Here is a 26913-nt window from a genome sequence, read left to right on the forward strand (position 1 = left end):
GAAATGAGTTCTAGATCTTAATCACTTGTGTGATAAAAGTTTTTTTTCGTACTTCCTTACTACTTTTGCCCATTACCTAAAATCTATGCTCTGTTGTTATTGATGTCTCCATGGGAACATATTTTGTTCAGGTGCCTCTTGATTTTGAATACCTCCATCAAATCAGCTTCCATCTTTCTCTTTTCAAGAAAAAATAGTCCTTGTTCCTCCAGTGTATCTATGCCACTGAAATTCCTTATCCCTGGAAACATACACGCTTTTTCTTGCCTCCATTTTTTTTATTCTAAAGTGTGGTATTTGCAACTGGACACAATATTGCAGTTGACCACAAATTAACATAACCACTGTTATCACCAGCCCTTGGGCAATGTTCTCCTATTTATTACCATTTCACATGGGACAGACATCTCAAATTGTCACACTCCCAGGTAAAGGAGGATGAGCTGTCTCCCCTTTATTAATCTGCCATCATTGTTGGTTGTAACAAGTCTCAAGAGGATCCCTTCCCTTTTGGAAATCTTTCTTTCAATTAAATGTGTTTATGTTTTAAAAGGAGCCAATTTAATCAAGCTTTCTTGAGTTAGCAAAAGAGTGAATTTATTAGTTACTAAATGGAAGAAGAAATATTTTGCAACAGACACAAATAGCATTGATTTTAGGTGAGTGAATGAATGTTTGAAAAGCTTGACTTTGCAGGTCAAGATGAAAGGCCTTAATTCTATTTCGTTATGACTATGGTTCACTTGCTTGCACACAGTAGAGAGACTTCCTTTTTATTTGAAGTGTAGGCATGATTTGCTGTGACCTTCAGAGTATCCACTAACATGTAGAGACCAGAGTTGGAATTGGTTTTTAATCCCTGCTTTTGTATATTCTTAAAGGGGAAAACACAGTTGTGTCCCTTGCCTCATGCCCATGATCTGGAATTTAACCCACAGGGTATGTATTTTTGCTGAGAAGAGGGGACTAGTTTGTCTTCCACCTTTTAACGTTTGCAATTTCATTCTTTAAAACTGCTTTTGCACTCTACAAGGTGTGACATTCTATATTTCCACTCCAGGTGATCACTGAATTGATATTCTCAGTCATCTATCTTGCTCTTTCTTTTAAGAAAATAAAACACTTTGTCATGAAGAAGTTCAACATGCCCACAGGTGATCCATTGTTGTGATCCACAGCATTGACAACTCTTGCTGTTGTACTCAATCATCATTTAACTAAGTTGAAGTGATTGTATGCGAAATTAACTGCTCTCTCAACCTGTCCAGGCAGCATCAAAGAGTTAAGAATTATTAGACACACAGTCCTTTGCTCTTGCATCACCCTCAGAATTGTGCCCTTTATTTTACTTTTGTCTCTCCATGTTCTGCCTATCAAATCTGATCAAATTACACTTCTATGCATTGATATTAATCTGCCACTTTGCCATCCATTCCACCAATGTGTTTGTATGCTATGAAATTCTACACTAATGACCCCAAACATCACACTGCTTTTGGATCAGACATAAATTTAAAATTGTGCCCTGTTCACAAGTGTCTAGGTCATTAATCTCCATTAGGCAAAGAAATAGTCCTAATAAGAAGCCCAGGAGGACTCGTCAACAAATGTGGGTCATAATGAGGGAAGACTTTTGGCCAATAATTTTTGATTGAAACATCAGGACAAAATACAAGAATGTAAATTTCAGGTGATCACAATTTATACTACAAGAGGAAAAGGCCCTGATTAATTATCAAGTTGACTCTTGCTGAGGTGTTGCCATGGAAAAAGGAAGAGTGAGCTACTGGCCCTCGAGCTCCTTGGCAAATGAAAACTGGCACAAATTGTGAAGATATTCATTTTTTGTGTAGAGAATGAATTTCTGTGTATTAATCTATGCCATTGTAGCAAAGGTAAATAGATCATGTTACAAACTCAACTGATTAACTTAATTTGTTGTCAGTATAGTTATTAGCACATTCAGGATTTTTAAGTATGTGACATCCAATCCTTTTGTTTTGGATTTTACATGTCTGAGCTGGTTGATTATAGACAGTACCCTTGAATAGCCAAAAATACACAGCAGTTGAACTGACAACAAACTTTTCTAACTGAGTGAGTCAGAGTGTTCTACATTTCAATGGACTAGTATATGTCAGAGTGTTGCTATGTTTGTCAGATTTCCCAGTTTTGGCACAAATCTCATAATGTTAATGAAGTGGACTTTCTAGGACTAACTGGGTAAACTATTCCTGGTCGATAGTTGGTTTTATTTTTCTTTGACTTGTCCATAGCAGTTTGAAGCAACAGAGTAGTTTGTCTATCCTTACTTGAAAGTGTATAAATGCAGCAGATGGGTTTCTAAAGCAATTCAGTCATCACTGTTATTCAAACTACTTTTTTTTTAACTCCAGAGTTATTTAATTGAATTCATTTCCCCCAGCTGCTATACTAGGCTTTAAACTCCGGTCTCCACAGCATTAGCACAGACCTTTGCATTACTAGCCCAGTAACATTATCAGGAGCAATAGTATAGTGATACACACATAATGAAAATCAACTTGCTACATTGAAAATGATGGCATTGAATTCTATAATTAGTGGTTTTGTTATTTTTCTTTGCAGCCATATTGTAATCCGTCTTTACTCTTCTACTTGAATTAAAATAAACTGAATCGGGTGATGGAGCAGAAAGAGGCCAATATGATACTTTGCAATATTATAATGATGGATGACATAGCATTATAATTGATTGCCAGTTATATTGAGTAATAAATTCACCATTCCATTGTTCTTCAATAAAGCAATCAGAAAGTGTCTCTCTATTTGCCCTTACTTCACCAGAAGCCAGGGCTAGGAGAAAAGGCTGCAAGTGGTGCCAAACAAGAGGGTCCTAGGTTTCAGCAGGGCCAAGGCTCAGGCACCACTGCCCCTCTCTCAATGGCCTCCATGTGCTCACAACAATGTGCTCTACTCTGGGACAAATTTCCAAACATCAAGATGCAGTTGCTCTGGAGCAAGCCCCTGTATTATTTATATTTAATGATTTTTGTTTAGAAAAAGAAGTACCCTTCATGATATAATCTGCCATTTGCTATGTCCATCTGTCATTTGCAGATGTGTCCCTACAATCGATGTTACTAATGGTGTTGCGGGGAAGTTGCAAGGGATGTGTCAGAGATAAAGGTTATAAGAGTTATCTGGTGGGAGTTGGAGACTGCAAGGGGTTTGGAGAAAGGGGCAATGTAAGAGAGATGGGCGAAAATGGGAAAACAACAAAGGAATGGAGAGTGGTGGGAAGAGAGTGAAAGGATGGAAGGGATGTGAAGAGAGGGAGAACTGCAAAAGTAAAGGAAGAAAGAGTTTTCAAATAAGTGAACTGTTGTACTCGTGTCAACAAAATGAACATTCAGCTAACTGGGAACCAGGAACGCTTAAAATCACTAAGGTGATTAGTTACTTGCAAATAAATCTGGAATCTCAAATTAAGCTTGCTTGTGTTCAGGAGCTACTTTCTGGAGAAGATGCAGTGAATGTTATTGCAATGTATACTCTAGCAGGTTGAATTTTGAAGTCAAACCTGAGATGTCAGACAAAGAAGTAACTGCTTTAATATCTGCCAGGATTGTGCATATGTGATGGGAATGCAATCTGTGACCTCATTAGACTGTGGAAGGTGTGTTTAATGTGTTGGTTTATTAGTATGTTTCAGTGAAATGAAAAACTAATGTTTCATTGTTAACTTTTATACCTGTTGAAATGATGGCAATTTAAATACTGTGGGAGATATGAAAATAATACTTTGTGTGCCTGGCTTTACATTTGATGGACAGTCAAAGATAAACCTTCACTCTGAGATGCGAGGCTGTGCATGTGTTCCATGATAAATGTGCCGACATAGACTGCAGCATTGACAAATAGTTCTGGAGGCTGCTGCCCCACATGGACCTCAGAGGTTTACATAATATGCTGATGATGATTATTGAGGACATTGTGGAATTCTTCTTGAACTCTGTTTTTGTGCATGTCTAAATGCTCTATCCATGAACTCAAATAAGGAATTTCTGAAAGCAAAGAAGTAGCAACCCAAAAATAAATATTCTGTGCCCTGTTCTAGAATCAGTGGTATTTTGCAATTCAATTAATAGCTCCAGACTGGGCATTATTTAATTATGGTTAGTTTCAGTTTAACATAACAAAAATATATTACTCAGTTGCAAAGTATTTTTTCCATTACCAAATGCCACTCTTCCTTGGATTGAAATAATACATTCTTGATGGTCAATGCATTGTTGCTCATTTACTGAAAGTGTTTTTAGCCATATTTTATCTTGGAAAGTTAAACTGGTGAAAGTTAAATACAATACAATATGTTGATGTTTTCAAGATATTCCCATTTCCATATGGAATTATTACTACTTGTGCTTTTTGTGAAATATTGTTGCTGTCCAGATATTGAATCAGTCCAGGGTCAAAGGAATAGCTGCATGATACAAATGACCAAGATGTGTGCAATTGTCTGTAAAAGCTGTGGTTGTAAAGTATATCATAGTGAAACCTGAGCTTTTAATGGGCTTTATAAATAGACACATCCTCTGGAAAAATCAAAAAAACTTTGTTTAAAAAAAGAATAGTGTGTGTGTGTGTGTGTATAAGATATAAGTTATCGTGAGAGTGATCCACAGTTTCCCTGACACTAACCACAATGTAGGACAAATTACACAAGGAGAAATATTGGGTTGATGTGATTAAGGGACAGGAATAATTATGGATTAATTTAACCTACATAATAACTGGAAAAATCAAATTGGTGATATTAGCCTTGCCATGAGCTCACTTTTGAGAGAGTTGCTTAGTGTGGTATATTAATGAACTGACCAGAGATCAGGTTATAATAGACTTGGTATTGTGCACTGTGACAGATTAATTAGTGACATCAAAGTAAAGGCACCTCTAACCAGCAACAGTTATAGCATCAATATATTTTACATCAGCTTGAAAGGTAAAAAAGTTGGTCCAAGGCTGATATTTTAAACTTATAAAAGGGCAACTATGTAAGTGAGCATGAAAGCTGAGCTAGCTGAAGTGAACTGAGATCAGTAAAGAAATAGTGACAGATATTTTAAGGAGATATTTTTGAGTACTCAATAGGTACCTTCATACAATAAAGGAAAATTCCAAGGGGCAGACCCAACATCCAAGCTTAAAAAAAAGTAAAAACAGCATCAAACTTAAAGGAAAAGCATATTATTCTATAAAGGTGGGTGGAAGGCCAAATGACTGGTCAAAATATAAAGCACAACAGAGAACCTTTAGAAGGATAATCAAGGCTAATAAGCTGGGGTATGGGAGGAAGCTAAAAGCACATGATTAGATAGCAAGAATTTCTACAGGATTCTAAAAAGGAGAAGTTTAAAGTGATTATTGGTCCACCATAAAGTCAAAATGGAGGAATAATGGAAAGTAAATGATAGCTTTAATAATTCTGTCTTGCACAACAAGGGAAACAAAACGCAATAACGGTAATTTCAGAACTTGAAAGAAGAGAGGTATTTAGTGAAATTGTAGTCACTTAGGAAGATTTGTGGGTGAAGGTAAACCCATTGTTGTACTGTACTTGAATTTCCAGAAGGCATTTGACAAGGTTCTGCATAAAAAAGTTATTGCACAAGGTAGGGGAGATCACGGTATGGGGGTAACACTATGAGCATAGATAGAAGATTGGCTGGCTGGCAGATAACAGAGGGGCTCAGTAACAGAGGAAGTACCAAGGCATATGATTTCTCTCCCTGACCCCATAAAAACAGCCCATCTGCTGAGGGAAAACTCAGACAGAATAAATTCAGAATAATTTGCCTATTAGTTGAGTATTTCCCTGCGAATTTTGTGAATGTTTAGATTAGTTAAATGTTATTTTATCCTTTGAACTTCTTCACAAAGGAACAGGTTTTGAATTTGAAACACAAAACAGTAAAAATCAAGATGTCTTGTTTTACTAGTCTTTTAGCATTGCTTTGTAATTGCACTTCTGTTCTTTTTCCAAAAATGAACTACAGACTTTAAGGTTAAAAAATAAATGCAAATGAGTCCCAAGTATAGTTTTTGATTAATTTAAGGTACGTTTATATAAAACCATTGAGGAAATCTGTAATGCAGAAACATGAATTGTTAGTGCTACAGTGCATCATGCTGTTTATTTGATCTGGATTTGGTCAGTAGGCCCTCAACTTGAAGACTATCTTGATGAAGGATTCATCCAACGAAAACAGACAAAAACACTGTTGGTAAAGTGGTTCTAGGTCAGGCTTGATGCATGTTGAAACAGCTGTCCCAAACATGAGATTAATAGATGACTAGCTGAATTTTCTGAGGATGATGCTGGAAATAGAGCAACAGAAATAAACAGTAAAATCAAAGTGTCAATAAAGTTGAAGTAATATTGGTTAACTGGGTATGAATGTAATGTGTGCCTCCACTTTTGTTTTTAGTCATATTCCCATCAAAATTGCATCCATTCTTTTCTCATCAGTTGTTTGTTAGTAACTGTGTACTTAAGTTGTAGATGTTTTGTCTGTTCTTGTATATGATGTTGTATCAGTGTTCCATGTTTGTTTTTGTAGTGCACAACGTGACAGAAATACTCTGCCGAAAAAAGGATTAAGGTAAACTACCATTTCGTGCGGTTTGTTGCAAACTCTAAATTCCAGACCAAGTTCCTGTATCACTATATGTCATGGCACAATAGAGAAACTGAATTTGAAACCTGGGTTGACTGATGTCTATTGATTAATGTACAGACAAAACCAGACACCCTGTTGAGCAATTTTTAAATAACATCCCTGGATCAAAAATCTGAAATTACAACGTAATATTGAAGAATAAAATAATTATGATTAAGACAGGTTGCACTACACTTCAAAAATATGGTCTCAGCAATATGATTGATTCATTTCAATTTAATTAATTATGCCACTGAAAATCGTACTTCAAAATCACAATACATGTCTGCTAATGTCCAAGAAGTCGGTGAACAATACAGACCTCCGGTTTGATTTGTGTTGTATTGTGCTGTATTAGCTGTTCTCAGCTGAAGCAACATTGAGGTCACTACAGAGGAGAAAGTTTGTGAAAGACACTAGCTAGACCTCCAGAGCAATTTGTTATGTTTACAGAGTAGAAAACTGAAATTAGAGTGTTGAGTCTTGCACATGAACAGCTGAACTGGGGCTTGGTAACCCATGTTCACGTACTTGTCCCCTAAACTTCAGGAGGAGTGAGAATTTTTTTTGAAAAACCATGTAAATCCCACAATTTTATGTCTATCCTACAGATTATGAAAGAAGACCAAAATGGCAACCACACCCTCTTTGCATCTGTTTAGTTTTAAGTAAATCTGAACTGGCACAAGCAAATGGGGTTTCAGTCATTAATTCACAAACTAAACAAATCCATTGATAAAACTGTTGTGTGTTGCAATGTGGACCTCACATGATCCATACCCATCTCATTTAACATACATATAATCCATAACCATCTCATATAACGTACATATACTTGATGTTGATGCATTGTTTTGTTTTTCTTATTTTGTAACAAGTTATCTCCAAATTGCTTCATATTTATCAGCCTCATTTTGCCTGGATTGAAAGTTACAAAGTGGATGAACTTCAGCTAAATTCCTAAGCAATTTGTCATGAGATAATTCTTCCTGGATACTTTCTCAATTAAAAGCTTGAAGACTTGGAAAGCATGAATACAAAGACTAGTCATATAACTCACACTTCTACAATGCTTTTGCTGCATAATGCTTTGAATACTTAAAACATGAACAGGTGCATTTATTTCACTGGGATTCATCAATATTGAAAGTGAAACTTTCCTTGGCTAAAACAAATGGTGTCACTTTGGCTCCTAATTATAAAACTTGCTTGATATGTTCTATTGGCTTTTGACTTTGAGGAATTTCTGTAGCAGGATGAGTACGTCCCATAAACAAGATATACTTTGGAGTGGACTTTGATTATTAGTTCATGTAGCCATCTTGCTAGGTTTATCCCAGATGATTCTAAGTTTAGAAATTAGTCCCTGTATGAAAGTAGCATTGCTAATGCGTTATTGAGATGCAATCACTAATATGAAAGTACAATCAACTGCACCCACATGAATATAACTTCCTGAATTAGAGAAGCCATTTCACTCCCACTGTTCATCCCTGTCAAACTGTTTTGTGTATAGATAAATATTTTGAAGACACATTTAGAAGTTTAACACTGTATTGGTCTAATGATCTTACATGTATAATCAAGCACAGTGAATGCATCTTAACATCTCATGTCTTATCTACTATTTTTCTAGTTTCAAAACTTAACTGGCCATCTCCATTCACTGGAACTTAACTCAACTTCACTTCCCACAGATTGGGCCTGGCTTGCTGAATGTTTCCAATACTTTTTATTTTTATTTCTGGATTGCTAATAACCCGGTGGTGGTAGTATCAGCAACATAGCAACTACCCTCTATGCTCGATGCATCTTATGAACTGTAATGGATTGGGCCCTATTATGTTAGCAGTTGATTCAACACCAGATCGAAGTGTTATTAGCATTAATGTCTTTCTCCACATCTCATTATTGGCTAAAACAAGACAAGTATGCAAGTTTTGCTTTTCCCATATGTCAGAAAGTACTTTATTTCCTTTGTGGACTATATGTCTTCACTTGCTATACTTGGGCATTGTAGATACCGAGCACACACAGGAAAGACAGTTGTTGAAGTTAGTTCATTCGCATACCTGAGATCGAGGACAGACACACTTGTGTTCTGTGTAGCTCAGCAATAGCCCAAACAAGAGATATTTGCTTTCTAAACAGAAAACTTAGAGTTTGACGTTTTTCTTATGTGTTATTTCTGAAATGTGAGCAATGAATTGACAATGTTCTCCTTCCTCTCTGGTTTAACTATGTTGTTTCTCTTTCAATCAAAAGCATGTTAATTCTGGGGGAGTTGGGGAACTCCGTATAAAATGGCATGGGGGTCAGCAAGCAACCAAAAACTGGTTGCTCAAAAATATCTGTTTGACTCGGAGTTCCTCAAGTTACATAGTAAAGTTCACACTGTTCTATTATTAATACATTAATGGTGCAACATTTGAAGTGATCTTGTCTCAAGCTCATTTAGTGATAACAAACATTTTGAAATTGTGAACTGAAATATTAACGTCTGTTTTTACTCCATTAACTTTCACATTCTTAGCATGGCTTACACACTTGTCAAGATCTAACTCATTTGTACATGGCCTCCCCTCATTTATAGATATGGAACAAGTTCACAGCAGGAAGACAAGGAATGGCTCCATGCACGTTCTATTGGAGGTCCTATAGACTCGGATAGTCAGTTACTCTCTTCCCCGTCAGCAGTTCCATTATCAAACTTGGGTCAGTATATTTTTGATTACCAAATAAATTGTAGGAAAAACTTCATTTTAGCGGGTTTGGAGAAAATTTGTAGCTCACATTGAGATTCTGGATGTAGGTTTGCTCAGTGAGCTGGAAGGTTCATTTTCAGACGTTTCGTCACCATACCAGGTAACATCTTCAGTGAGCCACTGAATGAAGCACTGGTGTGTAGCCCACTTTCTATTTTTGTGTTTGGGTTTCCTTGGTTTGGTGATGTCATTTCCTGTGTTGACATCATTTCCTACGGTGATGTCATTTCCTGTTCTTTTTCTCAGGTAAGATGTTACCTAGTACGGTGATGAAACGTCTGAAAACGAACCTTCCAGCTCAGCGCGCAAATCTACATCCAGAAGCTGCATTTTAGATTTTCTTTTTTACCAATTAATTTGTTTAGCTATTTTGAAAATTAACCATTTCAGCCCTGAACCAGGTGAGTGTAGAATATATTAAAAATAACAAGTTTTATTTAATGCTGCTCCCATTTTACTGTGTCTCTGTTTAAGATGTCTTAAAGGCATAACTTGACTAACTTTACAACTTAAATATCATAAGATAAAATATCTGATAACATTTCCATACAAGTATCTGACACGGCGCCATATTTTTGATAGATAGGCATTTCAATTCTCTGAATTTTATAACTAAATGCACATGGTATAATCCTGCTACCAAAAAAGTGTAGTTATTAAGTTCTGAAGAAGAGTCATATCAGATTCAAAATGGTAACTCTATTTTCATCTCCACAGCTGCTGCTAGATGTGCTTTTGTTTGCATGATTATTGCACTTTGCAAATGGTAGGAAGAAGTGAATGATAATATTATTGCTGGAATCATTGCTCACAATTTACAGAACAGGATCTCAGGAATCCCCATTGTATCCTGCAGGTCAAAAACTCACCATCTTCTAGTTTGCCATAAAAATAACCTGTTGCTTGCAATGCTTTCAACTGTTTCTCAAAAAGGGTTTTTTCAGTAGAAACGCCCCTTTCCTAACTGTGTAGAAACTGAAAACTCGATACGTCAAAGTACCTTTTTAGAATTAAAGTATTTGACGTGATTAGTACAAGCAGAAAATGCTGGAAATGTTGACTTGCAAAGTCCAGCAAGTTCTGTTTGTATTTCAGATTTCAAGCATTTGAAGCATTCCACTTTCAGAGATCATTTTGGTTTTAAAAGGAAATAAAAATAAAATCTCAGTATAAATGTGAACAACAAATAACTTGTCTATGATTGATGTCTCTTGGATAATGGCATAGAAAGTCATATGTAAATTTGCTGATGACACAAAGGTAAGTGGCATTATAGACAATGTAGATGATAGCTTAAAATTACGAAGTTAGTCTAAGTGAATGGACAAAACTATGGCAAATGGAGTTCAATGTAAGTAACTGCAAGGTTATCCATTTTGGACCAAAAAAGGATATATCAGGCTGTTTTCTGGATGGTAAGAAGTTATAATTAATGAATGTCCAAAGATATTTAGGGGTTTGGGTGCATAGATTTTTGTGGTATTTTAAATGGGAACTGCAAATAAACAAGAGAAAGCTAATGGAATGCTGCCTTTACATCTAGAGGGCTTGAGGTTGCAGAAGTTATGCAAAAACCCTGGATAGACTCCCTTGGAGTACTGTGAACAGATCTGGGCACTAAAATTTGGGAAGGATACAACGTTGGTTTGCGAGAATGATACCTGGATGTTAGGGGTTAAGAAGAGATTTGTACAAATTTGTATAAGAAAAGATTTGTACAAATTGCATTCTGAAGAAGAGTCATTGGACCCAAAAAGACAACTCTGCATTTTCTCGACAGATGCTGATAGACTTAATGAAATTTTCCAGCAATTTTGTTTCTGTCTTCCAAAATCCGCAATTCTTTTTTAGTTGTAGCATTTTAGGCCTGTTTTCTCTAGAATTTAGAAGTCTTCAACATATTAACAAGAAAAGGCCAGTTAGGTAACTATTTCCATTGGTTTGGGATTCAGAAACAAGGGGACGCAATCTGTGAATTGGGTGTGATGTTAGGAAACACTTCTTCACACCAAAGGATGGTAGATTTTTGGAACTCTTCCACAATCCCATGACAATAGGTGCTAGGTCAGTTGTTAATTTTAAAGCTGAGATTTTATTTTGTAAAGCAAAGGTGTAAAGAGATATTGGCCAAAGGCAGATATAGTGAATTAGGCCCATGATCTCATTTAATGGTGGAGCAGGCTTAACGACTGAGTGGCTTAATCCTGTTCCTCTGTTTCTATATTTCTATTTCCAGAAGCTTATTTTCTTGCCATCAAATATATTTAATGATCTCTAAGAGGTGTTACACCAAATATCAAAGTTTAGGTCAGTATTGTTCTTAAGCAATGTAATTACTATAACACTGCCTTTTGTAACAATATCTGTCTGTGCACTGAAATCTTAAACAGTTTTGTGTGCAGTTTGGAATTTCTCAAATTCTCCTAAATTTCAGAATTAATTTCATTGGCAGAAGCAGCTATCTTGTTACATTTTTGAAAGGCAGAATTTGACTTCTGTAAGTCTAACATTTGTTTTATTTGGCAGTATGATGAAGTGATACTGGAATGAACAGTTTGCTGAGATCAGAAGACTCATTCGTTCATGTGAGACATGACGAAGGGTTCTTTCTCACAGAGTAGTCAGTGTGTAAAAGATGTGACATTCAAAGGAATGCATGCCAAACAATGATTACAAACTGGAACATGGGACTTGCATTGGTTACATATGATCTTGTTCACAGATCTTTACCTTTATACCTGAATGAAAAGCATCTGCAACACAAATCCTAAGAAGTAGCAAAAAGATAATAACTTCATGTAATTGCATTTGAGTGCTGTGCTGTAATAACACTTGCAAGTGTGGATATGCAAATTTACAAACTGTTGTACTGAATAGTGAAGCATCTTACTTTCTTCACATTTGTACACTATCAAAACTGATTAACAGAGTCTTAAATTGCTGCACCCTTTTCTGTATTAAGTTTGTAGCACACGCAAGTTCAAACTGCTAGAACAACATTTTAATTATTGTTAACTGTAATGAAAGCATGTTCATTATACAGTCAGTTGTTTTGAGATTGGCATTAAAAAGAAAGGTGGCAAAGTTTAAATAAGTCGCCAATATGAATGTTGCTTAGATAAATGACCCTGAAAAGTCTTAAGCTCATTAAAGCCAGAACTCTTCTAAGATAGCTGAGGATACAATGTTGCAAATGTTTCTTGCTTTTTTTTTGTTTTTTTAAATATATTTATTTTGCAATTTTTTTTAACTTTACAAACCTATAAAATTATTGAAAAATACTATCAATAACAAATATCAGTATAATAAAAACAAAAAAAAACACAAATTACAATACAACTACTGTCTACTAACCTACCCTACAATACAAAACAAACCCTAACACTGTGCAAAGCAACACCAACAAAAAAGAAAGAAAAGCAAAAAAAAAATAAAAAACCTCAAAATACAGAACAGCTATGCTCGGCGCAAAGCTCCCAAACAAAGGAATGGGAACATTGTATAGATACCTGTATTAACTCAGGAGACTCCCTCCAGGGCCCAGGGCTTGACAAATCTAACCAACCTGGTTAGACAAACGTCCTAGTTAGGATAACTGATAAATCTATATCCAAATAACTCAAGTAGGGCTGCCATGCCTTATAAAAATGGTCTGTTGTGCGGTGCACCATGTTTGTAAAAAAGTCCAAGGGAATGTGTCTTGCTGTATTTTTAACAAACTTTTTTACTTCAGTCTGACATTTATAGTCTTTTTCGTATTTGTATATGCCTCAAGAATGAAATTAGTTTTGTGGTGATATGTATTGTTCATTTACCAGTTTGCCAGTGTGTAACTGTCAAACAAATGTTAAAGCAAGTTTACTGACAGTGACAACAGAATTTGAAGTAACATAACTGTCACCTTATAAACAACAACAGAGGTAAAGCTAGGGAAATACCTGGTCCAGTTCAACAAATGAGATTCAGGTTAATAAGCAACCTTACTCAAGTGCAAAATACTCTGCCAGATCTTTTCCTTTAATTTCTCTGTATAGTTTCTCACAACATATCCCACCTTGTTCTCACTTTGCAATGTGCTGTTTTAATGAAGGTAATTGTTGCTTTATTAACAGCAAGCCCCACTGGAGTGTCCCAACTGGGCAGCCCCACCCCGAAAATGATGCGGTCAAACAGCATTCCAACTCATGATTCCTCTTTCGATTTGTATGGAAGTTTGCAGATGGGAAGCACAGTTTCTTTGGCAGAAAGACCAAAAGGAATGATCCGCTCTGGATCATTTAGGGATCCTGTGGATGAAGGTAGGAGTGAATGTTCAAACTTTCAGCCAATATTATGTAAAATATATTTATCTTGTTTGATGTTGCATGATTACATAGTCGCATAAGTCATTATTAGTTTGTAGGTGATTTGTACAAGATACCTTGAATTTTGAATAATTCTCTCAGGGTTAAAGCCAGGAAGAAACAATGCTCTGAATGTATAGTTGTTTGGCACCTTCCATAACATCAGAATCCCAATGCATTAACAAGCCAATTCGAATCCCTACAGTGTGGAAACTGGCTATTTGGCCCAACAAGTCCACACCCATCCTCCAAAGAGTATTCCACCTGGACCTATTCCCCTATTCTATTCCTCTACATTTACCCTAACTAATGCACCTAGCCTACACATTCCAGAACACAATGGACAATTTAGCATGGCCATTTCACTTAACCTGCACATCTTTGTATTGTGGGAGGAAACCTGAGCATTCGGAGGAATTCCATGCAGACATGGGGAGAATGCGCAAACTCCACACAGTCGCCCGAGGCTGGAATCGAACCTGGGTCCCTGACACTATGAGGCAGCAATGCTAACTGCTGAGCCACTATGCTGCCCATTTTTTCCAGTTACATACATTGACATTGAATCCTTCTGACTAGGTTAAATATTTCATATCATTCAGAAAACTCAGAGAATGGCTGAATTTTCCACGACCTTCAGGATAGGGTTCGAGGAAGAAAGGCCCTCCTGAAGCTAAATTGAGCCATATCAGTGAGTAATCGTGTGCTCTACTGGTTTTTTACCACTGGGGTCACATTGTGGGGATGATATTATGTGGGAATAACAAGGTAAACCCTGGCAACTTTCCAGTGTACTCTGCTGTTGCCTGTCTCTGAGAGACAACATAGAGTCATAGAGATGTACAGCATGGAAACAGATCCTTCGGTCCAACTCGTCCATGCCGACCAGATATCCCAACCCAATCTAGTCCCACTTGCTACCACCCGGCCCATATCCCTCCAAACCCTTCCTATTCATATACTCTCCCAATTCCTCTTAAATGTTGCAATTGTACCAGCCTCCACCACACCCTCTGGCAGCTCATTCCATACACGTACCACCCTATGCCCTCTAGTTCTGGACTCCCCGATCCCAGGGAAAAGGCTTTGTCTATTTATCCTATCCATGCCCCTCATAATTTTGTAAACCTCTATAAGGTCACCCCTCAGCCTCCGACGCTAAGCATAGAAGATAGATCAGCAACACTTAAAACTCTGTAAACCTTGATTAATTTATTAAGTACTTAAATGAGTAATGTAATGCTTTTAACTACTAGAGATAATTCCACCACTGGGTTCTGTAACTAACCCCAAACATTATTACTGAGATAATTGACAGCGTGCCAGGCTGGAACTCTTCTTGACGTCTTCACCACGCCTGCAGTCATAGGGTAACTCCTGCATTGTTAATCTTTGAAGTTCTGCTGAACAAAAGGTTTTCTCAGGCTCTTTGTACATAGGTCTTTGTGCCAAGTGTATGCCTTATTTGGAATTATCTGTGCACGTGAACCAATCCTCAACATTTCATCTTTATTTGATAGAGACAGTAGTTAGTGAATTCCTGCAACCTTAGCTTGTAACAGTTCTGAATGACTCAGCATTATTCCACTCACGTAGTAGCCAATTATGGAGCATCATATCAGTTCCTGTTATCTTCAGCCTTATCCAAAACTATGTCGGAAGAGCTTCTCCTGCTTGGGCAGTCCTGGCCTACAAAGTAACTTACCAGTGCAAATGGCCACTCAGACAAAATTGGAGTCACCTCCCTTTGGTGACCCTTTCCCCTTCAACCCATCATTTGTGGGTGGCACGGTGGCACAGTGGTTAGCACTGCTGCCTCACAGCGCCAGAGACCCGGGTTCAATTCCCGCCTCAGGCGACTGACTGTGTGGAGTTTGCACATTCTCCCCGTGTCTGCGTGGGTTTCCTCCGGGTGCTCCGGTTTCCTCCCACAGTCCAAAAAGATGTGCAGGGTCAGGTGAATTGGCCATACTAAATTGCCCATAGTGTTAGGTAAGGGGTAAATGTAGGGGTATGGGTGGGTTTCGCTTCGGCGGGTCGGTGTGGACTTGTTGGGCCGAAGGGCCTGTTTCCACACTGTAATCTAATCTCATATGTGGGGTCTGCCTGACTAACCAGAGTACCTGTAGGTTAAACAGACGTGCTGGTGAAAGCATAAATGTATGAGTATGTTGCCTTTATCTAGGTGCAGAAACAGCTGTGTTTTCTGTAGCCTAACTGAACTACCAGCCCTCTGACTGGGCTGCTGGCTCTTCACAGATGCCTATTACCTTTAATGGGATGGTAGGCCTGGCTGCAACTGACTTCTACACAGTGAAATGTAGTGTAGGTCCCATCACCTGTCAAAATGGGGCAGTCTTTTGTTTTTATCCTGGCAACAACATCACCAGTTTTAACTGGGAAAATTTTTTAATCCTAACAAAATATAAATGTGTCAACTGTTGCTTTACATAATGAGTAAACTAATTGACCAAGAATATTATGTTGAAGAAGGAATTGTTGCTGTTTAAAGTAATCTGGACATCAAGCTGTTGATACAAGTCCTATTTTTGACGGATGTTTTGAAATGCATGTCTTCTAAAGAATAATTCTATTCGTCTTGGCCCAGATGACACGTAACACGGATTGACTCCCTTGTGGTTGCAAACTGCCTTGTCTCAGCTGGAAGATTTAAATTATAGCTCGCACTGCATGTTCATATAAAGAAGATCTGTATACTGTTAACATGGATAAGTTCCTTCTCGAAAGGCAGTAGAAAATGTATTTTGAGGAAGGAAACGATAATTCTGTACTAGAGCACACAGCTCCCATTTAATTGAAGTAGTGACTGTGCTCCAGACCTCCAGCATGTCTTATCTTTCATAGAAACAAAACAGACATATCAATGTTATGGCCCAAGAACTCCTGAGAGTAAGAGCACAATTGGAACATTATCCAAACAGGGGAGGTAATTGCTTTTTTTCCCAGGAGTTATTCTCTTTCTTTTCCATTTCATACCTTGTTTAATGTTTTGTGCAGCACATCTTTATTAAATTTCTGTGTGTGTTTCAGCACTCACTTATGTATTTGCTGTTTTATATTCTCTTCTTTCTTTTACCTGGCTCCAACTCAATGGAGCTGCCTTTCCATTGTTGTCTGGAACATTTTCCGATATTTGATGTGAAATGTGCACTTGCCTGTTTATAGTATATCTACTTTCTATTTGAGTTTCCCACTACAGCATTCCAACTCAAACATCCCACTGGGAAATGGCCTCACACTACACCGATCAGATAACAGCAAGATTGTGTGTCTACCTTGGGGGTACAATTAACATTATCAGCAAATGCTATTTATATCCAAGCCTTTAAATTATTCTTTCACGGGTTCTTTTTTCACTACCCTACGGATTTCTGTACTATTCATAAAAAACAGATGGAGAACTCAGTGGAGGTGCTTTAGCGCCGATAAACTGTGAAAGAGTTGTCAGCAAAGACATGAGCTGTTGTCTGAGGCTAAATATATTTGCTTTGTCACTGCCCGGCAGTATTGTAATTTATATGGAGAGCACAGGTAATCGTGCAGGGCCCTCCACGTACATTGCTTACAGAACCCAGAGGTTAGCAGTTTTCTGTCAGTTTTATTCCTCTACTTTACTTTTCAATTTTTGACTGGTTGGTCATCGGAATATCTGAGCTAGATAAATATCATTGCAGCACAGACTAAAATTATGTTTGGGGGCCATATAAAAATTCCAATGCTGAGAAGATTGACCAGCAATTTAAATATTCTGATTGGTAATTACTCTGCATCTTAAAGCCTGAGATGCTGGAGGATTCTGATTTGCTTAAGTTTTAATAGTTACTCAGGAAAGGTTAGAGGATTGAAGACCGACTCTTATCCCTTGAGTAACTTTAAAACTGAACTGTCCCTCAACAACAGTCCCTGATTCTGACAGACTTGAAATCTATTCCATGGCCAACATGTGGTTTTCCCCCTCATACTGGCTTCATAGCTACCCCATCCTTCCCTACTGCCTGTCCCCTCAAGTTACCGTAAATGTCTGTCCACCTACCTGCCAATCTATCCCATCCAACCGTACCTTTTCTCACTCTCTCACCTGGCAACATATCTCCAGACTTCTCCTACACACTCATCCTTTCACAGCAATTGTCAAATAGTTGGCTGTATAACTGGACATTTAAATCAGAATTAAAACTCACTATCTGCTGCTAAAGGGGCATGTGGTATCTATAATGATCCTGTCCCTTGCTGTCTCTGAGGATTTATGCACTGGTCTCCATTGATTTGTAGCAAACTCCTGTCCAATACTAACAGACTAAAAATCATCTAATGTATCTGTGTATTCTTATTTGGCCAAGGTCCAAAGTAGGATTTTTGGCCATGATTGGAATTTCTGGGCTGTTATGAATGCATTCCCTGTCTTTGTGCGTACTTTTTAAAATTATTTTCAGTGTCAGCCCTGAGTGTTTGAAAGTACCTCTTGGTTAAAATAAAAGCTGCTGTCCCTACCCCCTCAAACTGCTGCTCTATCAGCAGCTCTTCATTCACAGCAGTGCCATTAGCCAAAGTGGTGGCCAGTCCTGGAACTGTGACCACCAAGATGGAAGTGACCCCAGAACCCAGGCAAGACAAGTCAAGCAGTCAAGATACTGGTGAGGAGTGCAGAATCGGCAACAGAGGAGAGCAACAGGGTTCCTAATCAGCATGGTAACCCCTCACTCCCATTTCCCCAGTCTACAAGGAGGGTAGTGATTGTAATGACGTCAACGAGGTGGACCACATGGAACGGGTTTCCTGATTGGGGCTGTTAATCTGGCCCAATCAGGGAGCCCTGACTGACAGATAAGAACAGGAGTGTCAGAGATTCTGTTCACTGTGAGAACTGGTTCTGAGGGAGCTGGGTCAGACCAAGGACTGTCCATATACAAATAAAGGGTGACTTGTTGGCAGGATACTGACCTCTGTGGAGCTATTTCAGTGAGGCTGTACTTTTATTGAACAGAGTCCTTTTGTGAAAGAATGTTCCACCTTCCCCAGATTTGCTGAGTTTTCCCAGCAATTTTTGTATTTGTTTCTGATTTCCAACATCCACAGTTCTGTGGTTTGTCTTTCTGATGTTTCACCTTGCTGAGGCCAGAACTGGATGACACAGTTTAAGATTAAGAGCTCCCACTTTTACGAAGTCAAGAATATTCAGCCTGAGGAATTCTCTTCCCCACAAAGCAATGGATGCGGGTCATTATCTTTATTCAAGACCGAATTAGATTTTTGATTTGTACGAATTCTAGGGTTCTGGGGGAGCAGAGAAGATTGTAGGACTTGAGACCACAAATGAATCGACCATGAGCTTATTGAATGGTGAAGCAGACTTGAAGGGCAGAATGGCTTCTTTCTGCTACAAATCTCTGGATGCATAGCCACTTCTTCCTCTCTGTCTGCTCCCATGGACCGGACTAAATTGTGTCCTTCATTTTGCATGCTTTTCCAAAACTTCCCTAAGTCTGGCATGTAATTAAGAGAGCAATCCTGCCTCTAGCTACGTAAATTTTGTGAAAAAGACTGTAATTAAAGTTTTAGTTCAAGAAAATTGGCTTACAGATTCCTATTCATTCACATCCCTGTTATTGTGATGGATTTCCTTTCCATTTGTGTCTTTGACTAATATGTTAGACTGTGTCATGGTTTAACGGTGGCAAAGCCGAAGAAAGAATGATAAATTTGAAGCTACATATATTTAGTAAATGTATGTGCATGAAACTGGGGAAGTCTGAACACTAGGTCATCTTCCCCTACCCAATCCCATTATTACGGCTCCTCGTTGGACCAGTACACTGCAATGGTGCTAGAAACGTTCATGTAAAAGGCTTTAGTTGTTTATAATACTTTTTCTTCTTCTTGAGTTCTCTGCCTAATGCCAGATCTAACCCTCACACTAATTCCCAGCACAGATGGAGCAAGAAGGCAAATCCCAGACCAATGACAGCCCAGAATGGGGGATCGAACCCCACACGGTTGGCTCCATTCTGATGCACGTTGTCTAACCAACAGATCCTTCAAAAAGAATCCAAGCTGCTGTACTGTGCACACTTTTACACTAATGTTTGAGGCTCCAGTTTCTTTCCATCACATGACTGAGCAAGAAGCCCTCCTTTTACTAAATGCCTTTGGATGTAGAATTTACTAGCTGGTACACAACTTGTTTGATTGCGTTATGCATACAGCTACCTTGGTTATAACAGTCTAGAGTGCATCTTGAAGCCTAAGCTGCTAACCATGTGTCAGGAATGTTACCACTCAAGACTTGTGTGCAATATGTTAACAACAGTCCTGTTAATAAAATCAAAGCTTGCGTTAAATTTTCCTTTGTATTTCCCTTTTAATATTCATTCTAATGCAATAATGAAACTAGCACAGTTACCATCACAAATCACAAGATGAGCCTGTGGTAGGTCTGAACGTTTTGTATCTCTACACAGTGTCCTAATAAGGAAATTTCTAAGAACCAATGACTCCCGCATTTCTGGCTTTTGATTTGTTTCAGAATTTAACTAGTGAAAACTAGATAATAAATGTTGATGTGAAACAAAGTTACTCTCTTCCCTGTCAGTAAAACTAACTCCATTACCGTTGAGTGATTCATTAACAGAAATCACACTATCCTGCAGTGGTGCAAGGTTAAACTTCCAGATCTTTGTAAAGAGCCAACTGCAAAGATTTTAATTTTCACGATTTCCATTGCTATACAGGTTTTACTGACATTTTGATAAAATGATAATTGTTTCCCTTGAATATATACATCAGTGTGTCAGACCCAATCAGAATAGCAACATAAGCTTTGGAGAACTGAATGTGTTCCTGTTTATGTACTGACTGTGAGGGGTCCACGTGTAAATTTGATTGGGAATGCAAAGCTCCACCCTTTGAAATGTAGCTGAGTTGGAAGTCCGCAACGTATTCAGATAACTGGTCTTGCAGAGTTATTTAACCATTTATTCGCTGTGGTTTTGTAGAAATGGCATAAAATATTGAGGATGCTATCATGCCCATTTATATCAAGCTCACCGATCATTGCAAACATACACATCTGATTGATGTCTGTAACCATGACAGAACTAAGCAGGAAGGCTTCATTGAGGTGTCTCTGAAATACAGCCTTTAACATAAATGCTTAGTGTCTCTGGCCATGAAGACCTGAATGTTGGTGCCACAGTTTTGTGGGATCTGTGTCCCATTATTTGCACAATGGACTCTAGGACTTATAAAAGTGTTTTTACCATCCTCAAACAACATGAACTGCCAGTATATGTCAAGAAAGAATTCTCTACCTCATTCTGAGAGGGTGCTGTACTCTCAAAGATCTGTTTTTTAAAAGGTAAAGGTGCCAGAGTCTGACCAGACAATAGAGCTGCTGCTTCATTAGAGAGAGACCTGACTAGAGGTGGTTTAACCTGAGGACCATCACACTTCAGCCAGGCGAGTAGTTAAGGAGGAGAGTCCTTTATGGTAACCTCAGCCAGTGCAGCAATTAAACCCATACTACTGGTGTCACTCTGCATCATAAACCAATATGTCCAGCCAACTGACAGAGTTATTAAACAGAGGCCATTGTAGTCAGGTAGATGTAAAAAATCCTTCAACTTGGATCAGGGAAGAGCAGAGAATTCTTCTGTTGTTTAGCCAATGATGACAAAAATATTGATTTTTTTTTCACAAACCTATTGTTGGAGAGTTCTTGTTCTATTCAATTGGATGTCATGTTTGCCTACATAACAGGCATAGCTTTCAACAGTAATCAAAATTTGGAGATCATTTGGAGCACCATCTCTTAACTACATTAATCCCAAATTAATTCCGCTGACTTACTGCTCCTCATTAACTCTCTATTTGAGAGTGTATAACAATTCTGCACAAATAAGGTTTTCCCAAGTCCTCTTCTTGCATCTCCGATTCAGTTTTTAAAAGGGTAGAATTTAATCAAACCATTTTAGTTGTTAGACCCCCTTAGTCAGGCTGTACATCAGTGCCAAAAAGGGTGGCACTGGAAAAGCACAGTAGGTCAGGCAGCATCCGAGGAGCAGGAAACATCAACTTTCCTGCTCCTAGGTTGCTGCCTGACCTGCTGTGCCTTTTCCAGTGCCACCCTTTTCAGCACTGACTTCTCCAGCATCTGCAGTCCTCACTTTCTCCTGCACATCAGTGCCTCAGCTATAGGAAAATATTCTGTGATTAAGGTGAAAAAGACCCCATACAGGAAATCTGCCCACTTGCAGTGACAGGTCAGTTAGTCTCGTTAATCAGTCCATTATCACTATTTATCTCTGAGCTCACCAGAAGTTAACGATGGCTTGGGGATTAAACAGGAATTGTGCAGCCTCTCAGATGTTGCCCAGCCAGCAGTGTCTTTGAGTCCGTCTTTGTTAGTCATTCAGTGTCCAATCACAAAAGGGAACTGAGAAAAATGTTCCTGTGTCTGACTCACTCCAGCCAGATTTGTTCACTGGGCGAGTTTTCCCTTTTGGAAAGGGAAGAGCTAGAAATATTAATATCCATTGTGCTTCTCCAAACTGCAACTTTACTCAAGCAAGACGTGACAGAGAAGTGGACATCAGACATTTTCTCAACCTGGAGACTTGGTGAGGTGGTGAGGCGATGTACCACAAAGAAATGGGCAGAAAACATTAGCAAAGAAAAGTAACATTGGACCAGGGAAGACTTTATGACATAGTGATGTTTGCAAACACTGATTCAGTATTTTTTTTTAAATCGTCTTTAAGAAGAGTGACTGTATTTTAGTATTACAATGTGCATTATTATAAATCAGGAATAGGGACATGTTATGTTTCTATTTTGTGATGTAAATATATTTTGGTACAATAATCGCATATGAAAAACTATTTTGCAGTTCATGGCTCAGTGCTTTCACTCTCCTCCACAACGTCATCTGTTCATTCCACAGTAAGTCTTGTTAACCTGTTGCTTTTTTAAAATTGAGAATTAAGTTTTATTAGTGCCATTAAATCTCTGACTTTAATTGTATCCATATTTAACAAGAAATATTCACAGGCATGAGTTGATGATTCAATGCAATTCTGAAAATATAAAATAAAATTGCATTTATTTTGTTCATGTATCAATATTTGATTTGAAATATTCTGCAGTATGCTGAAGAGTAGAATAGTTTTATGGATTCTGTTTCTGTAAAATCTACATTCTGAATCAATCCACTGTCTCTTAACAGAGGAACATGTTCTTAGCAGCTCTGCAATGTGTGCGGTACAGAGAACATGCAATACTTTGTGGATTTGCAATTTTCTGTGATGAGAAAATGAATGAGTCTAGAGGCCAGTTGACCCATTAGGTTGGATTTAAGTCTTGTCTATGGTGAGAAAATAGCTGAGTAGGCCCACTTAATTTCAGGAAATGCTGCATGTTTGTCTTCCATGGTGGATGGTGCCTAATTGTGACTTCTGTTGGGTCTCCTCCACAGTATTGACAGGGATCCCCACCAGGTCTGTAACCAATGGGTGAAACCCCAGCCAGATCGATGAAAAAGCTCACTCATTGGATCATGTTGGTACTTAATATAGCTATACAATTCATCTCACTGCCCTACTCTTTCCACATAACCTTTCAAAATTCCTCATGTATATCCTATTCTCTGTTGAAAGTTATTATTTTATTTGCTTTCATCATCCTTTCAGGCTGTGAATTCTAGATTGCACCAATTTGCTGTTTTAAGAAGACTTCTCCACATTAATAAACCTGCCTAACTCTCCTGAAATTTTTGCAATTCATTTGTCTTCTGGTCATCAATGCTCCTGTGAATGTAAAGTTTTTTTTTTCTATTTCCTTTTTCAAGGCCTCAATCCATTCCCCCCAACCCACTCTGCTCTAAGGCAAGCAATCTCAGGCTTGCTGCATTTTTTCAACTATTGGAAAAGATCAAAAGGCATATGGGAGTTCTTCATAATAGAATAGCAGAAATCTAATGCCAGCACCTGAAATTTGGGGGAGAAGAATGTAATTCCTTAGTCTGAAAATTGCAGTAAATGTAGTCACTTTCTCTCATCTTTAAATCCCCCACTGGCAGCTATTGTGATTTACAGTAGTGAGATACTCTGTTTGGAGGAGAATGGTTAATACCCATCATGCCTCTATTGCTAACCTCCTACACAGCTATGTGTAATTGCCTTGGCCATTTGGTTGTCATGTGACAACCTCAGCCAACATTGTGGAGAGTATAACACTGCTTCTTGAAAACAAACTGTTGTGTTGGTATGTTAGAGGAAATAAATGCAATTTGAATACAAATTGATTATCACAAAGAAGCTACTTTGTCAGACATTTTCTCGTTTTGAAATTTATATTGAGATGAACATTAAATGGACATGAATTCTGCAAGGAATATGATTATCTCTGACTCCATGTTATTATCAGTCTGAGAACTGCCTGTTTAAAAAGTCCCAGATTGTCTCATATTTGTGTGCATAATGCAACAAAATAATCACTACAAAATGTCAATATAGAGTCTGCAGTGCAGAGATAAGAGTTATGGCCTTTTCAGAAAAGAAGTATCTTTCCTGCACTTCAATAAGCCAGTCTTGCTTGATTTTGTGTACTGACATTTACTGTGTCAATACATTGAATATTGACTGCAGCTTGCTGTTGCTTTTAATTTCCTGAGCCATAAAATACATTCAGAGCTTGCGTGCTCCCTTCCAACATCAGCTGTATTTAGATGGAACATATCAACATTTAGAAGCCTTCCTCCATCATTAATTTGAGAGTTTGAATATGTTTTATTTTCCGTTCCTGCAGAGTGAAGACAAGGCCCAAGGAGAGGTAGGAGCATCCAGTGATTTATTGATTTGTTTCTGTGCAATGTAATAGGTAATGGAGATTTTGTTCATTAGCATATTCATTTAAATATTTGTTCACCATAAAATGGACACATTCTTTACTCCTCCTTGTGCACATTAATGTAAAGTAGCAATTTATATCAATTTCTGCTCCGCCAAGATCTTTTACTGGTAAGAGGATTCAGTATATCAAAAGTGTTTGCTTGATGAGACATATTGAAATAAAATCTGTCTTTCATTTGGTGTTTGCAATCTTATAAACAACTTGGAGTCAGTGTGGAAATATTTGTTGCAGCATATTCGCAAACTGCGTAGGGAACTGGAGTCCTCACATGACAAGGTTTCTGCACTTACATCACAACTATCTACAAATGTAAGTTGTTTCTTTGTACTTTCTTCACAGCAATGTTCTATTTAATAAACCACATCTGTTGTTGCATTTCTGTCAAAAGTAATGTGATAATGACTAAAGCCGTGGAGCAGTACACTATAACGAGTATTCAGGGTATTCTAGATTCTGATTTTGGCCAATATCATCATAATGCCCAGTAAAAGTATCCATAGAAAAACAGACCACTAGGGTCCAGGCTAGGTTCCCTGTAAATGGGGCAAGGTACCATGGAAGAATAGTTAATAACTAACCCCTCAGAAAATGAACAGGAAATGACATCACCACAAATCCCAGGAACCCCATCCAGGACAAACATATAAATAGAAAGCAGGAGACAACAGCTTCGCTTCACTTTGAGGTCGCCACTGATGATGTTACCTAGCCAGGTAATGAAATGTCTGGATGTCAAACCTACAGCTCAGCGAGCAAACCTACACCCTAAAGTTAATAACTTATTAACAGGTTCTTATATTCTATGTTACTTCCTTTAAAACATCCACTCCAATGGGCACTAAATGCCTTTCAGCCAATGTATTACTCCTGTTCCATTGCAGTGAAACCTACTTTAAATATTTTTGTTTTCTTAATACCCGCTATGCTTACTCTGTGCCTGTAATTCCAATACTTTATCCTGGGCAATTTTATTGACTGAAAAATGGTTCTCATGGTTGCAAAACCAGCCACAAAGGCAACATATAAGCCCCTCCTCTTTGCACTTCTTCACTGTTTCATTTTAATATTTGGAATCTGCATTGGAATTTAATACAATGAAGTGAAAGTTAATCTCAAAACAGTTGATAGAGTGAAGAATTAACATTTGGTGTCCAACTTCCCAGCTGGAATAATTGGTTCATGAATGCTGACGACTGGACATTTTTGATCAGCAAGTGGGATGCTAACGAGACCTTGCTTTTCACATCATCTATGTGTCCCTGGTGCTGCTGGGCTGCATTCACAACCTGATGATACAATTGGCTCCTTGCTGAAATTACCATTTTTCAAATCCATGTGGGAGCATTGTCCATCTCTTTGCCCATGAAGGACCTGCCTGTTCTCATTCATAATCCAGACCATTTGCAGGTAAACTTTCTGCTCACTGATCTGAGGAAGCCAAAGTCCATTGTGACCAGTGGTATCTCACCTAAGCTTAGCAAATCATTATAACAGGACGAGAATTGAATCAGAGTGCTTCTGTTCTGCACTTTATCAAGGCTTCAGTTTGATTTATTGTATTTATTTTGAATTTATCCACATTTACAACATCATGATCATCCCTTGCACCATATAATCCTTTCTTTACCAATTGTTAGCTCCAAAATGATATCATCATGAAATGTATTTCAGTCACAATTTTTTTATTGATCTAAAAAAAATTATCAAAGAAAGGGTTACTCAACAAGTTATCAGGTGCACTTTACACTGAGTACCCAAGATATACCTGTGATAATTTGTTAACTATACGTCAAGGAATTCAGTTGATCGGAGCTGGAACAAATTTAATTTTGAAAGCAAAACTAACTTTGTGTAAATGTTTTTGAACATTTTAGAATGTGTTTCAGAAAAAGATAAATTAAAAAGTTGTTTTCTTTGGTTGTTTCTCTCCTAAATTTTAGGCTCATCTTGTGGCAGCATTTGAACAAAGTTTGACGAACATGACATCTCGTTTACAGAGCCTCGCTTTGACAGCAGAGCAGAAGGTCTGTGAGAATCAAACTTGGTTGCCTCTAAAACCCAACCTTAGGTTTATTGACAAAGTACTGGGTTGATGACATTAAATGTCTAAGTAGTGTGCTATGAAACCATAGCCAATAATCACTACTGTTTAAACTAAGATTACATCAGATCATTCCA

The 26913-nt window shown here is 38.0% G+C and overlaps 1 protein-coding gene across 5 annotated transcripts in view; it reads left to right on the plus strand.

The window, feature by feature from the left end:
- The window catches only part of LOC122563237 (neuron navigator 1), a 653551-nt gene that overhangs the window by 554170 nt on the left and 72468 nt on the right, over positions 1 to 26913 (plus strand). For 4 of the 5 annotated variants that reach the window (XM_087973627.1, XM_087973628.1, XM_043716845.2 and 1 more), the window contains 7 exons: positions 6603 to 6644; positions 9295 to 9416; positions 13579 to 13764; positions 22715 to 22767; positions 24631 to 24654; positions 24967 to 25044; positions 26676 to 26759. In XM_087973627.1, coding sequence (XP_087829753.1) covers positions 6603 to 6644; positions 9295 to 9416; positions 13579 to 13764; positions 22715 to 22767; positions 24631 to 24654; positions 24967 to 25044; positions 26676 to 26759 — 589 coding nt within the window. The remainder of the gene's footprint in view (positions 1 to 6602; positions 6645 to 9294; positions 9417 to 13578; positions 13765 to 22714; positions 22768 to 24630; positions 24655 to 24966; positions 25045 to 26675; positions 26760 to 26913) is intronic. The other variant, XM_087973629.1, reaches the window with a different exon arrangement.

This window comes from Chiloscyllium plagiosum, unplaced genomic scaffold, assembly GCF_037043375.1.
Source record: "Chiloscyllium plagiosum isolate Xiang-an unplaced genomic scaffold, Cpla_swu_hap1 HiC_scaffold_26, whole genome shotgun sequence".
NCBI classification, from domain to species: domain Eukaryota; kingdom Metazoa; phylum Chordata; class Chondrichthyes; order Orectolobiformes; family Hemiscylliidae; genus Chiloscyllium; species Chiloscyllium plagiosum.